Source organism: Telopea speciosissima, chromosome 10, assembly GCF_018873765.1.
Source record: "Telopea speciosissima isolate NSW1024214 ecotype Mountain lineage chromosome 10, Tspe_v1, whole genome shotgun sequence".
NCBI lineage: Eukaryota > Viridiplantae > Streptophyta > Magnoliopsida > Proteales > Proteaceae > Telopea > Telopea speciosissima.
The window spans coordinates 40,147,300-40,162,202 of record NC_057925.1 but is presented as its reverse complement, the minus strand read 5'-3'; the positions used below and the strand labels follow the sequence as shown (position 1 = coordinate 40,162,202).

Below are 14,903 nucleotides of genomic sequence, written 5' to 3'. Positions count from 1 at the left end.
CTCCCCCTAGTTTCAAAACATTGTAGCACTTTGGTCCCTGTTGTTAATTTAGGACGTTATATGTAAATGGATTGACATTTTTGACCATTCTACCCTTTGTCTAGTACAATGACCAAAATACCCCTCACTTACCATATGACCGTTACAGATCTTCTTCTCAAGGGAAACCCTTTGTTTCTCTTCTCCCTTCTCATTATACCCTGTATTTCCTCAGAGGAGCTGCGCCACCATGTTCGCCGTGAGAGGAGCTGCGATTGAGAAATTTCTGTCGTGAGAGGAACTGCGATAGAGAGGAGGTGCGACTGAGAGGGAACTGCAACTGAGAGTGATCCGTGACTAAGAGAGAGCTGCGACTGAGGTGGAGCTGCTACTAAGAGGACCTCAGATACATTGTAAGTGAAAACCCCTAACAAACTAAAGTCCTACGATTGTGTTTACTCTGTTAAGATGTTCAATTAGGGTTTATTTGTGTGAATTTGAAAATTAGGGTTTATTTTTGGTGAAATAGGTTTAGGGTTTGCTAGCATACAAATTGAATCAATATGGAGAATAGAGAGAGAGATAGAGAAAGAGAGAGGGAGAGATTGTTGCTTGAAGAGCTCAGATTCTTCAATTCTGTATCCGAAAGCATTGAGGTTGTAAATGTGATGTGGTGGTATAGATTAGAAGTTTGGGGAAAACCTCTCCCTGTTTCCTTATTTAATTAGAAAAGGAAAAAAATCATGAATTTCAGGATTTTATTGAGATTGCTTGTTTAGTTCCTTTGTTGTCATGTTCTTCTAGGCAGCTACGTGCTTATTCTAGGTCTGTTAGCAAGAAGTGTTACTTCCCAAACCAAAGTTTGGAGGCTTTGTCAACCAACACCTTGACTCATATGAATTGCTCTCTTGGAATTAAATTCATCACTCTGCATCATATATGTTGCATAGATAACTTGTCTTAGGATTGTCTCAGGAATGAGGGTAACTTTTTCTGATAATTTGGTGTATATTGATAATTTGATATACTTATTCTTAGTAAAGTACTAAAGTGTAGTATACCTAGAGAAATTAACATGGCTTATTAACAGAAGATAGGATTGAAGAATAAAGCAGGGGGGGCTCTCTCCACCAATCACAGATGTTCATACTATTGAGCACTATTCTACCTTGGTTGTAGTTATGGGTAAAATATGTGGAGAGATTATCATGATCCATTGAAATAACATAGGATTGTAGAATATAGCTAGCGGGAAGTCTCTCCACCTATCACAGATGCTCATACTGTTCACCGCTGCTCTATTTTGGATGATGAGATTGCATGAAATGGGACACCTTGTATGTAATGTGGATAAGGCATTTGGATGGACAGGATGGTTGGGGTTCTTGTTGGCCAAACAACGGTCCAGGGATCAAACCATGGTTCCCTAAGGAGACCAAGATATTTATCTTTAGGGTTTTGCACGCCCTGGGTTAGCCCATGGTGTCCCATGGGTGCCCCATTTTAATTTTAGGCTTTCCCATGGTCGCCCATGGGAACCCTGGTCCTTCCCTATTGCATTCCATAAAATTAATTATCACAATAGGGACGGAGAAATTCGTCTCTAGTCCATCACATGGCAAGAGGGATCCATCCCATACTCGAATGCGCAGCGAAAAATAATCGATTCGAGTTTCTTTCGCATCCCATAAATATTGATAATCAATGAACAGAAGGAATTAATAAAGAACTGCTAACCTGGTGAGCCTCAAGTGTTGCTCCTCCAATAGATAGTGGTTCTTCCTCCAATGAGCGCTCCAAACAAACAGATCTGAACCTCCAATGGTGCTACCAAGGTTCTACACGCCAATCCCAGATGCCCTCAAACTCCTCAGCACAGATCTAGGGTTTCACAAACCCTAACTCTCAAACATAGGTGAGAGAAGCAAGAAGAAGAAGAGAGATCACAAGAGGGAGAGAGAAAAACCAAAAACGCAGGAGAGAGAGTGTCTGCTCCAAAAATGTGGAGAGCTGCTCTTCTGCGTATTTTTGGTCCCCTATTTATAATAATAGGGTTTAATAAATCCTAGATAGATTTAATAGAGCCCTAGTGAGAGTCCGACTCTCTCTCTCTCCCCGATTCTGTTTAAACTCAAAGTGCTACACAGTGAAGAAGCGAGAATCTAATAGGAAAAGTATTAATTAGATTCTTTATTTAATTATTAATGGATAATTACAATTAGCACCAAATCCATTAATTAAATAAAGATCCAATTAAATTAGCAAATTCCAAATAACTCCCTATATGATAACAATTTATCATATACAACCCCCCCACTAATCAACACCATCATTATGGAATCTAGGGCATGTACACATGTACTGCCAAACCCCAATCCATAGTACATGTCCATATAAGAGCGTCTGTGCATCCGATCGGGTCCCGCAAAACTCGATAAAACACTTTATTTGAAATAACTATAAATAATGTATCATTTTATGTAAAATAAATTTTGCAAAACCATTTCCAAAACGGTGCATCGATCCGCATTCGATCCGACCATGCACTGACAGTCTCTATCTTGGTGTTCCCCAATCGGGCAGTAGTGACCGTGTTGGATAACTCCTTCACTCACAAAGTGTTCAGGCATTCCCAGAACACCGGCTTTGACTCGCTTGAGTCTCAGTCATTGATGAACCAAAGAATGCGATCACACTTTGTAGTGACAGGATTCCCTTAGGTACAGGGTGTCGGTGACACATGTCTATCCCTTCCTACATCTGGCAATAATACATGAGGGAATCGACAAAGTAGATTCTTCGCCAATGCACACATCAAGCATGTGAGCACTCGCATTCGTACCCTGACATCACATGTCTAGGCATACCCAATGCGACGATCATATGATAAGGGTGCCCAGCCCAAACCCTAGTCGTGACTACCATTTTAAGTATAACTTACGGACACATAATGCTCAAAAAGTTTATATCGCATGTGACAATATTAAACTAAAATATATAAATGTTCAATACAAAGGTGAACCGGGTTGAACCGGACCGAACCGGGTTTGATGGACACACACTTGTCCAATAATCTCCCACTTGTACATCAAAGCCAATCCCCCATACATTTTAAGCCCATGCCCTCCATGTGTTTCTCAAACACTCCTGGTGACAAACCCTTTGTCATGGCATCAGACACATTTTCAGTTGTGTCCACTTTGGAGATACTCAAGTCACCCTGCTGGATAATCTCTCTAATGAGGTGATACTTCCGCTGCACGTGCTTGTTCCTCTGATGAGCCCTAGGCTCCTTAGCTTGTGCAATGGCCCTCTGTTGTCATATAACAGGGGAATGGGGCCCTTGACAAGATCAGGAACTACTCCAAAAATGTTAGGAACTTCCTAACCTAAACACCTTATTAGCCGCATAACATGATGCAAGGTGTTCATAAAAATAGGGATCGGCTGTAGATTTCTATTTTGTACTCCTCTATACAATGGCACGTCCACTAATTAGACTCATAACGACTCACAATACCTACTGTATAGCAAACGTCCGACCTCGTATGCAACATAGTATACATAAGACTCCTTACTGCTGAGGCATAGGGAATCCTCTTCATCTCTTCAATGTCTGTCTGAGACTGAGGACATTGAGATCTGGAAAGACTGACTCCATGTCTGAAGGGAACACTTCCCCTCTTGGAGTTCTCCATACTAAATCTGGCCAGGACTTTGTCTATATAGGTAGCCTGTGACAAGCCTAGCATCCTTTTCTGACGATCTCTTACGAGTTTGATCCCAAGGATATAGCTAGCTTCACCAAGGTCTTTCATCGAAAACGTTGTGGATAACCACTATTTTACTGATGAAAGGAATCCTACATCGTTACCAATCAGCAATATGTCATCTACGTATAAAACAAGAAAACATACTGCCCTCCCACTGATCTTCTTGTAAACGCATGGTTCATCCATGTTTTGATCAAAACCAAATGATTTGATTGATTGATCAAACCTGATGTTCCAGCTCTTGGAAGCTTGCTTCAGCCCATAAATGGACCTCTGCAATTTGCACACCTTTCTTTCTTCCTCCAAGGAAGAGAACCCCTCTGGCTGTTCCATGTAGATTTCCTCTTGAAGGAACCCATTTAGAAATGCAGTCTGCACATCCATCTGCCAGATCTCATAATCAAAGTGTGCTGCGATAGCCAATAAAATCCTGATGGATTTCATCATCGCTACTGGTGAAAAGGTTTCCTCATAGTCTATACCCTCTTTCTGGGTATAACCCTTTGCCACCAGTCTCGCTTTGAATCTCTCGACCTTTCCATCTGCGCCCTTCTTCCTCTTGAAGATCCATTTACATCCAATCGGCTTGACGCCAAGTGGTGGATCGACTAGAGTCCAAACCTTGTTGGAATGCATCGAATCGATTTCAGAGCGCATTGCTTCCAGCCACCTAGTGGCATCAACATCCTTTAGAGCCTCAGAGTATGTCATCGGATCATCATCCGATTCAACCGATACCATGTGGAACTCTTCCACTGTTTCCTCTTCGGTTAGAAGAGTTAGCCTGGTGGGTGGTCTAACAGTCCTCCCACTGCGTCGAGGTTCCTCAGGTGTTGGTATTTCAGCGGGTTATGTTAGTTGGCCTCACTTCTGGAAGTGACGTTTCTGAGCCATCCGATAGCTCTTTTATGACTACTGGTTCGGACCTCTGGGTCATCATTTCTTCCTCCAAAAATGTGACATGTTTACTTACAATGACCTTTTGGTTAACTGGGTCATAGAAATAATAGCCTATCGTGCCTTTGGGGTAGCCTAAGAAATAGCATCTCGAAGTCTTGGATTCTAACTTGTCTCTGTCTGTACTTTCGCACATGTGCTATGCAACCCCATACCCTAAGGTGTTGAATACTGGGCTTTCGCCCTTTCCACAACTCAAAGGGTGTCTTGGCTACAAACTTAGATGGAACCCTATTCAAGATATATATCGCCGTCTCTAAAGCGTACCCCCAGAAAGAAAGAGGCAGCTCACTATAAGTGAGCATCGTCCTGACCATATCCAATAGGGTCCGATTGCGTCGTTCGGATACACCATTTTGTTGTGGTGTGCCTGGATTAGTTAGTTGACTAACTATCCCTTGGGATATGAGATGTTCTTTAAACTCATCCGATAGATACTCCCCTCCACGATCTGATCTTAAGGACTTGACGCGTTTATCGAGCTATCTTTCGACCTCGGCTTGGAATTCATTGAATTTATCAAAGGCTTTCGATTTCCTACGCATCAAGTATATGTAACCATATCTAGAGTAATCATCGGTGAACGTGATAAAGTACTCATACCCATATCTTGCTTGTATGTTTCTGGGTCCACACACGTCAGTGTGTATCAACTCCAACAGATCTGTGGCTCTAGCACCTTTATTGCTAAAGGATTTCTTGGTCATTTTGCCCTGAAGGCATGACTCACAGGTGGGGAATGGTTCCACCCTCAGACTCTCTAAGGACCCATCCCTCACCAATCTACTGATTCGGTCCACATTAATGTGACCCAATCTTAGATGCCACAGATATGTTGAGTTCACTGGAGCTGCTTTCCGTTTCAAATCAACATTTGAAACAACATTCGTTCTAATAGGGCAATCTAGAAAATACAAACAACTTTGCATATATCTGGATGCCATAAAGGAATTATTAAAACGAATAATCAATTTAGAATTAAATGAAAACTATATCCGTCCAAAACAAGTTTTGAAACTGAAATTATCTTCCTCTTGAAAGAGGGTACATAATAGCAATCCTTTAAAACTAAACTAGCAGAACTAAAATTTAAAATAAAAGTTCCCACAGCCAACGCCATGGTCTCAGCTCCAGTGCCCATCCGAAGACGCACTTCATTTCTTTCCAGGTTCTTTGTCTCCTTGAACCCCTGCAAATCATTGCAAATGTGAACAGTGGATCCACTATCCACCAACCAAGAATTGGTCGGTTCAAAAGACAAATTAGACTCATAAAGAACGTGAACATCACATGTACCTTCTTTAGCAGCCTCTGTTTCATCCGGCTTCTTGTCTTTCAAAGTTGCCAGGTAAGCACGACAGTTTCTTTTCCAGTGACCCTCCTTCTTGCAATAGAAGCACTTGCCTTTGCCTTTATTGCCAGACTTCCCACCCTTGGCTTTCAGGGTCTTGCCCTTACTTCCCTTTTTCTTCTTCTTTCCATTTGAAGAAGGCTTTACCTCAGTTGCATTGACCTCAACCTTGTCCTTTTTCAAGGATGCTTCAGCCTCTACCAGTGCATTAGCAAGCTCGGTGAGCTCCATCTCCTTCTCGGACATCTTGTAGGACATCCTAAAAGGTGCGTAGGCAAAAGTGAGTGACGCTAAGATCACATCAGTCTTGTATCGCAGGTTGAAATCAGTCCCCATGGATTCCAGTTTTTCAAACAGATTGATCATTTTCATTACATGATCCATCACTGGAGTCCCCTGAGACATCTTGGAGTTATGGATTTGACTCACCGCATTAGAATGTGCGTGTGTCAACTGCCTGTTAAACAATTCAGCAAGCTTATCCATTTTACCCCCAGTAGTGCGTATATCCTTGACTGAGTCTACAACTGATTTTTCCAACGATCCTAGGATATAGAGTGATGCCTTGGAATCCCTCATGAGGAACCCTTGCATCTCTTCATTTGCCTCAAAATCGTTCGGTCGGGTTGAGGAGGAACTTGTTCATCTAGAACGTGTACATCCTTCAAGAATCATGAGCAACTTAATGCTCCTGGTACCAATCGACATAGTTTGTACCATTAAGTTTGTATTCGCTAATGAGTGTTAATAGGTTGGAATTAACGGCAGCCATCGTATATTAATCTACACATGCACAAGTAAATAACCACATGCTAATTAATGACCATTGAAAATAATAAATTGAGCACACACACATCAATGGTCTTTCATGATTTGGGTTTCCCTCATAACCCAAAAGATGAATTGGATACCTACAACCCTTGCATGTATAACGTACCCTATCGGGAGTCATTATACACACCATGGTAGTGTGGACTAAGCTGTCCGCCTCATGGGCTTCCAATATTTTTGGCCACCTGGGTGTCATGTCCAGATCCTGTCGGCTGACATACACCCAAGTCATGTACTTACCTATCGCATTAGTTAGAATCATAGAATCATGAAAGATAGCCCACTGTCGCAGTGCCCTCTCACTATCCATACCCTAACGTATCTAAATGGAGGTAAATATAGATAAATGCGTGACAGAGGTCCTGACAATGTCCTGTCGGCTTATGCGGGGTCATGTCACACATTTTCTACATTTATCTTCAATAGGAGGCCATGGACATGTCTACCGATTAAGACTAGTCCATATCATACATGTATTGTGAATAAAGAGGGATTAATTAACTCTCACATACATGGATAGATTTAAACAACATAATTAATCAACATTAATTAAAAGTGATTATGGGATGACTGCATTTTTATCAGAAGCAATTAAAGAACCCTCCCAATAAAATTAAAACTAATAACTTTGGGTGCATTTATCATGCCATGGATGCCACGCCTCGATCATCTCCTCCGCCCGATCACGTCTTCAAAGTAGGTGACTTGCATCTCCATAAGCTTTGAGCACCACATGTAGATCACCATCTACATGCCCTGGGAGTCCTAACTCCTCTAAAATTACAATGGAAACCTAGAAAAATTCTATACACTTTCCTTTCCATAATAATAAAGAAACCCCGCATGGAGAAACCAACCCACCATTTGGGTTGCCCATGGGGTGGAGTACATTTGTTTATAAAAAAGAAAGGGGGAGAGAGAGAAAGAGAGAGAAGCATCACATCCACCCATAACCCCATGTATCACATACATAAACAATCCATCCATTTATTAGAATGCCATTCCCATAATCACATCATAATATAATTTCATGCATGGGCATTAAAGCAAGTGAACCAAAAATTAAAACATGGATTCCTTCAATTATTGAACCACCACATCGCATGTGATATCATGTATCCAAGCCCATAAAATTAAAATCACATTTTAATTGCAAGTGGGTAAAGAGGGAATCTCTTCACCCATCATCATCCTCCAAAAACAAAACAAAATAATAAAATTCTGTTTTGAAAAAACTGTTTTTTTTTTTTTTTGTTAAACTGGAGGAAAAACAAGGGGGGTGCATGCAGCCCACTTGCGCAGCCGCAGCACTCCTGCGCGCAGCCCATAGGCACAGGGCCCACGGACAGCAGCCTTGGGTGCTGTAGGCCGAGCCTCGTTGCCCATAGGCTAAAGCCCACAGATAGCAGCCTACAGGCCCGCAGCCCGCAAGCTTGCTGCCCGCAGGCAGCAGCCCATAAGGGGATGCGCACAAGGGTAGGTTCATGGGGAAGGGCGTGCACAGAGGCTTGGCAGCGTGCGCTCCCCCCCCCCCCCCCCACATATAGAACATGATTAAAAATTTTTAAAATAAAAATTAGTAATCACAACCTAATTGGATACATGCTTCAATAATTGGAATAAACAAAACAAACCAAATCCATCATCACATGGGTAGGTTGTTACACTAACAACCTTGTAACTACCCATGTGCACATGGGAAGGTTGTTACAACAACCATATCCTAACCACCCATGTGCCAACTTGCATCCCACTCATGATAATCATATTAACCATTAATTATCTAATATTTATGGGTGAGAAAGGTGGCTCTGATACCACACTGTTGGCCAAACAACGGTCCAGGGATCAAACCATGGTTCCCTAGGGAAACCAAGATATTTATCTTTAGGGTTTTGCACGCCCTGGGTTAGCCCATGGTGTCCCATGGGTGCCCCATTTTAATTTTAGGGTTTCCCATGGTCGCCCATGGGAACCCTGGTGCATCCCTATTAGGGTTTCTCCTTCCCTATTGCATTCCATAAACTTAATTATCACAATAGGGACGGAGAAATTCGTTTCTAGTCCATCACATGGCAAGAGGGATCCATCCCATACTCGAATGCGCAGCGGAAAATAATCGATTCGAGTTTCTTTCGCATCCCATAAATATTAATAATCAATGAACATAAGGAATTAATAAAGAACTGCTAACCTGGTGAGCCTCAATTGTTGCTCCTCCAATAGTTAGTGGTTCTTCCTCCAATGAGCGCTCCAAGCAAACAGATCTGAACCTCCAATGGTGCTACCAAGGTTCTACACGTCAATCCCAGATGCCCTCAAACTCCTCAGCACAGATCTAGGGTTTCACAAACCCTAACTCTCAAACACAGGTGAGAGAAGCAAGAAGAAGAAGAGAGATCACAAGAGGGAGAGAGAAAAACCAAAAACGTAGGAGAGAGAGTGTCTGCTCCAAAAACGTGGAGAACTGCTCTTCTGTGAATTTTTGGTCCCCTATTTATAATAATAGGGTTTAATTAAATCCTAGATAGATTTAATAGAGCCCTAGTGAGAGTCTGACTCTCTCTCTCTCAGTCTGGCAGTTCTGTTTAAACTCAAAGTGCTACACAGGTGAAGAAGCAGAATCTAATAGGGAAAGTATTAATTAGATTCTTTATTTAATTATTAATGGATAATTACAATTAGCACCAAATCCATTAATTAAATAAAGATTCAATTAAATTAGCAAATTCCAAATAACTCCCTATATGATAACAATTTATCATATACAACCCCCCCACTAATCAACACCATCATTATGGAATCTAGGGCATGTACACATGTACTGCCAAACCCCAATCCATAGTACATGTCCATATAAGAGCGTCTGTACATCCGATCGGGTCCCGCAAAACTCGATAAAACACTTTATTTGAAATAACTATAAATAATGTATCATTTTATGTAAATTAAATTTTGCAAAACCATTTCCAAAACGATGCTCGATCCAAATTCGATCCGACCATGCACGCAGCTCTCTATCTTGGTGTTCCCCAATCGGGCGTGGTGACCGTGTTGGATAACTCCTTCACTCACAAAGTGTTCACGCATTCCCGTAACACCGGCTTTGACTCGCTTGAGTCTCGTCATTGATGAACCAAAAATGCGATCACACTTTGCAGGACAGGTTCCCTCAGTACGGGTGTCGGTGACACATGTCTATCCCTTCCTACATCTGGCAGTAATACATGAGGGAATCGACAAAGTAGATTCTTCGCCAATGCACACATCAAGCATGTGAGCACTCGCATTCGTACCCTGACATCACATGTCTAGGCATACCTAATGCGACGACCATATGATAAGGGTGCCCAGCCCAAACCCTAGTCGTGACTACCATTTTAAGTATAACTTACGGACACATAATGCTCAAAAAGTTTATATCGCATGTGACAATATTAAACTAAAATGTATAAATGTTCAATACAAAGGTGAACCGGGTTGAACCGGACCGAACCGGGTTTGATGGACACACACTTGTCCAACAATTCTTGTGGGCTGCAGGGAAAAGGTATGAAAGTTTAAAATCTTATTTGATGGTGGCAGTTTACTAGGATTCCAGTATCTTATGTATAGGAGATGGAAAGGGATGATGCAGCTCACAATTTTCAATTTTCAAACCTGATTTTGGTTCAGGTCGAAGTCAAAATGTTTCCATTTGTTGACTTAAGCTGTATCTTGAATAATCCTGTAATTACTGTATGGTTTCTTCTGATTTGATTGAAATTCCAAAATATTTTGATTTGTTTGGTTGCCGAAACTGAAATACAGGGTTTCAATTGAAATTTATAAAATCTTATTCGATATTTTGTGTCATGTTGTTTGTTTGGTTATGATTATGATTATGATATGATTATGATTATAATTATGATTATCTACAAACTGCTTATGTTTATGATTACAGGCATAAATAAATAGAATGGGTGATAGATATTGCATGTTAGTGTACCATTATAATGTGAGGGCTGAATCTAAGGTGGTAGAAGAGGACAGGTTTGGTTACCTTGAGATGATTGGGGATATATACAACTCAGTTTTGAGCCTATACCCAAGGGTAGATCTGTCAACTTCTCAGTGAAATGCATAACAATAGATGTGATTACAGATGTAGATTTGAAATGTGACAGAGATATAATGAAGATGTTTGTTGAGCCAACTAAATGTACTACCATCAATGGACACACATTGGGAGTGATTGGTGGTGATACTACAATGGATAGGCCAGAAAGGGATGTAGAAGTTCTTACTCCTCTTGAGTTGTGTGACAGCCAAAATCAGAGAGAAGCTAGTTTTAGTAGGCCACCAAAAGTACCTATACGTAGGGGTGGTTCAACTTCAAGATAAGCCACACTCACAGTAAACAGGGGGGTTCACCCACAGCCATGAGAGAGGGTATATCCACAGTAAGTAGGGGGTTCACCCACAGTAAGGAGAGAGGGCATAACCACAGTTGGCAGGGGGGTTCACTCACAGCAAGGAGTGGGAGATGGAGTACACCCACTGTGGGGAACACTTCTGTGAGGTCTGATTGTACACACACTGTTGTTCTTGGAGAAAGACACAATACTACTCCTGTTGATGTCTCATTTTTTAATGAAACTAGTGCGACATTAACTGAAACTGGTATGTCTTTTGAAGAGGTTGGCATGTCAGGTAGATGTGTAAGCAGAGGTGGTGGCTTTCTTAGTGCTTCAACTACAACTGCTACTACTATTGAGGCAGATGTTCCTTTAGCCAGTGATGTACTTGACAATGACAAAGGAGTAGATGAACATTGTACTGACACATCAGATGATGATTACTTGGGAAGAGAATCAGATGAAATATCTGATAGTACAAGTAACAATGAAGATGACTCAGGATTTGAAGATGAAGAAACTGAGGAAATAAGAGAGCAGAATAGCAGTGAAACAAATACAGAATGTGAGTCTGAAAAAGGGGATGAAATGTCTAACAGGCAGGGTGCTGTAGACCAACAGATTGTATTGAGTGTTGGTCAAGATTTTAGAAATGTTCACCATTTTAGAGAGGTGTTGCAGGAATATGAAGTTCAAGAGAGTATTCAAGTGTATAAGAAGAAAAATGAAAAGAATAGAGTAACTGGAATCTGTACTGGGAAAGGTTGCACATGGAGGATTCATGCTTCACCTAACAGTGATGGGATCACCTTTGTGATCAAGACATTGAATGCCAATCACACTTGTCAGAGGTCTAGTTTCAAAAACAAGGGTGTAAGAGCAACATGGATAACAAAGAAATTGGCTATCAATCTTAGGGCAGACCTAGAAATGAGCATCCAGACAATGGATGAGTTGTTGAAAGAACAATATGGTGTAACAGTTTATCCAAGTAAACTCTACAGGGCTAAATGGATTGTGAATGAGGAAACTGATGGGAGCCATGCAAGGGCATACCAAAAGTTAGAAAGTTATGAGTTTATGGTTAAAGAAAAAAACCGTGGGACAAAATATGTGCTTTAGTACCAGAATGCAAATATATATGGAGAAGAGCAACATGGAGTGATAAGGGTAAATCCACAATTCAAGCGCCTGTTTATATGCTTTGATGAGTGTAAGAAAGGCTTCTTGTAGGGATGTAGGCCATTCATTGGCCTTGATGAATGTCATCTAAAGGGAGTATATGGTGGAGTCTTGGTTTCAGCAATTTCAATTGATGGGAACAATGGAATGTTTTCCCTTGCATATGGTGTGGTTAAAGGAGAGTGTAAAGACAGTTGGTTATTCTTCCTACATCACGTACTTGGATGCATTGGATCAGTCACACCTACTGGGGAACCATTTACATTCATGACAAACAAACAAAAAGTAAGTTGTTCTTTCATAGCAACATATGTTTATGTGTTATTCTTGAGATTCATTTTTATTCCAATAATATGTTGTAATCTATTATTTTTTATTTTGATTTGTAGGGTCTTATTGAAGCAATTGGAATCAAATTCCCAGTTGCACATCATAGACACTGCAGCAGGCATCTATATAATAATTTCAAGACACAGTTTGGTGGAGGGCCTGCATTGAGGAGATATTTCTGGGATGCAAGTAAATCATACAATGCATTTGGTTTTCAAAAGGCTATGAATGCCATGAAAGAAGAGAAGGTAGCAGCATATGAGTGGATGATGAGGACTCCTGTCAGTATGTGGGCAAGACATGCATATGATCACAATGCCAAGAGTGATCATATTACCAATAATATGACAGAGTCATTCAATCAGTGGATTGGATCCTATAGGAGCAAGTCTATACTAACCTTAGTTGATCAAATTAGATTGAAATTGATGGGAAGGTTTCAGAAAAGGTATGTAAAGGGTTGCAGCAATGAAGATGTGTTAACTCCCAGAATGAGACAGAAGCTTGATATATTGCAGAAAGATGTGAGGCAGTGTCATCCAATATATGCTAGAGCAGATGAGTATGAGGTGCAGGATGGTCTGAATAGCTATGTGGTTAACTTGAAAAACAAGACATGTCAATGTGATGTCTGGGTAGCAACTAGATTGCCATGTAAACATGTTGGGTCAACTACTAATTACTCCAGAGTAGGACTAGTGGAGTATTGTGATCCATATCTGACAACAGAGAGATATCTCATGGCCAATGGTGAAATGATTCACCCACTATCTGATGTCAAAACTTTAGCTGACACTGCACTGCTTCCTCCTGTGTTGAAAAGGTCAATTGGTAGACCTAGTAAAAATAGGAAGAGAGAAGCTAATGAGCCACCTAAAGGAAATAAGAAGAGGAGGAAGAACCCCACTAATATTTGTGACCACTGCAAAGAATATGGTTATAACAGGAGAACATGCAAGAGAGGTCCAGTTAAGGGTAAAGGAAAGAGGCCAGCTTCTTCTCAAAGCAGTGGTGTCAAGGTACTTATTGCTCTCATGAAAATGTTTGATTTTCATTCTATTTTGTAGGTACATTTTATGTTTTGTTTATTTTTCATTAACTAGTATTGTTGGTTTCTTTTAGAGGAAAAACATTCATGAAGAGCCAACACTCTCTCAAAGGGTCACAAGGTCCTCTCAAAATTCAACTACAAGCTTGACTGTAGATGAACAAGATAAAGCTTTGGTAGAAAGGGCAAAGAGGGCTGCCAGAGAAAAGGCAAGGAGAATGCAAAAGCAAATTCAAAAATGATTTGGTATGTATGATTTTGCTTGATATGCTGCTCAATAGACGCATTTGTATTACATGTATAAGCAAGCAATTATTTAATTAAGTTGATGTGATTCATCTATGTAGAGTAGTTGCTGTCAAGGCTAGGCTTGTTGTCAAGGATGGAGTTGATGTTGTCAAGGAGGAAATGCTGTCAAGGAGGAGTTGCTGTCATTGAGTAGTTGCAGTTATTCTTGAGATGCTGTCAAATATGGAGATGCTGTCAAAGAAGAGTTGCTGAAAAAAATCTTTTCCTTTTAAGTGTTTAACATATTGTATATGGCATTTGACAATACATTATATGTAATATTGTCATAACACTAGATTGGGGTTTGGATTGATGCAAAAACAATGTTTCTTATGTGTTTAATTTGATGTCAAGGTTGGGATTGATGGAAGAACAATGAGTGTGGTTTATGTTTATGTGTTTTTTAATAACATGGTGATTCAATAAGTAAAGCAGCCTATAGTGAGAGTTGCCAAAAAACAACAAATCTTTTTTAGGGAATGGATTACAGTCTCTGTGCATGAATTACAGCCTACAATGAATCTTCTTTTTATTAGTTCTATTTTTTAGCACCTGTGCATGCCCAGCTTTGTCCGACATTTCATTTGTCCAAGTTTGACCTTATGGTACCTTGGCTGTTCCAACTGTTTCCTACCTCTGCCAAAATAGAATTGACAGCTTTTCTTTGTCTAATGCCAAAAAACAACAAAATTTCATAGGACTCCTTTTCTGCCCCCCCCCCCCCAAAGTCCCACACTCTTATGGTCTTATTTTTCATATTTTTCTGA

The 14,903-nt window shown here is 40.6% G+C and overlaps 1 protein-coding gene across 1 annotated transcript; it reads left to right on the top strand.

Annotated features, from left to right (window-relative positions):
• The first annotated feature begins 11,312 nt into the window (after positions 1–11,312).
• On the top strand, positions 11,313–14,286 carry LOC122643554. Its single transcript, XM_043837167.1, has 5 exons — positions 11,313–12,371; positions 12,522–12,755; positions 12,860–13,819; positions 13,923–14,074; positions 14,196–14,286. The coding sequence occupies exons 1-5, from the start codon at positions 11,313–11,315 to the stop codon at positions 14,284–14,286; spliced, it is 2,496 nt and encodes an 831-aa protein (XP_043693102.1).
• Positions 14,287–14,903: the final 617 nt, after the last annotated feature.

Bases quoted from the DNA above. Each gene is read 5' to 3' on its own strand.
- LOC122643554 (XM_043837167.1), top strand. From the start codon at position 11,313: ATGAGAGAGGGTATATCCACAGTAAGTAGGGGGTTCACCCACAGTAAG. The intron at 12,372-12,521 runs GTTAAAGAAAAA...GGCTTCTTGTAG, and splicing joins TAGAAAGTTATGAGTTTATG to GGATGTAGGCCATTCATTGG. The intron at 13,820-13,922 runs GTACTTATTGCT...GGTTTCTTTTAG, and splicing joins CTCAAAGCAGTGGTGTCAAG to AGGAAAAACATTCATGAAGA.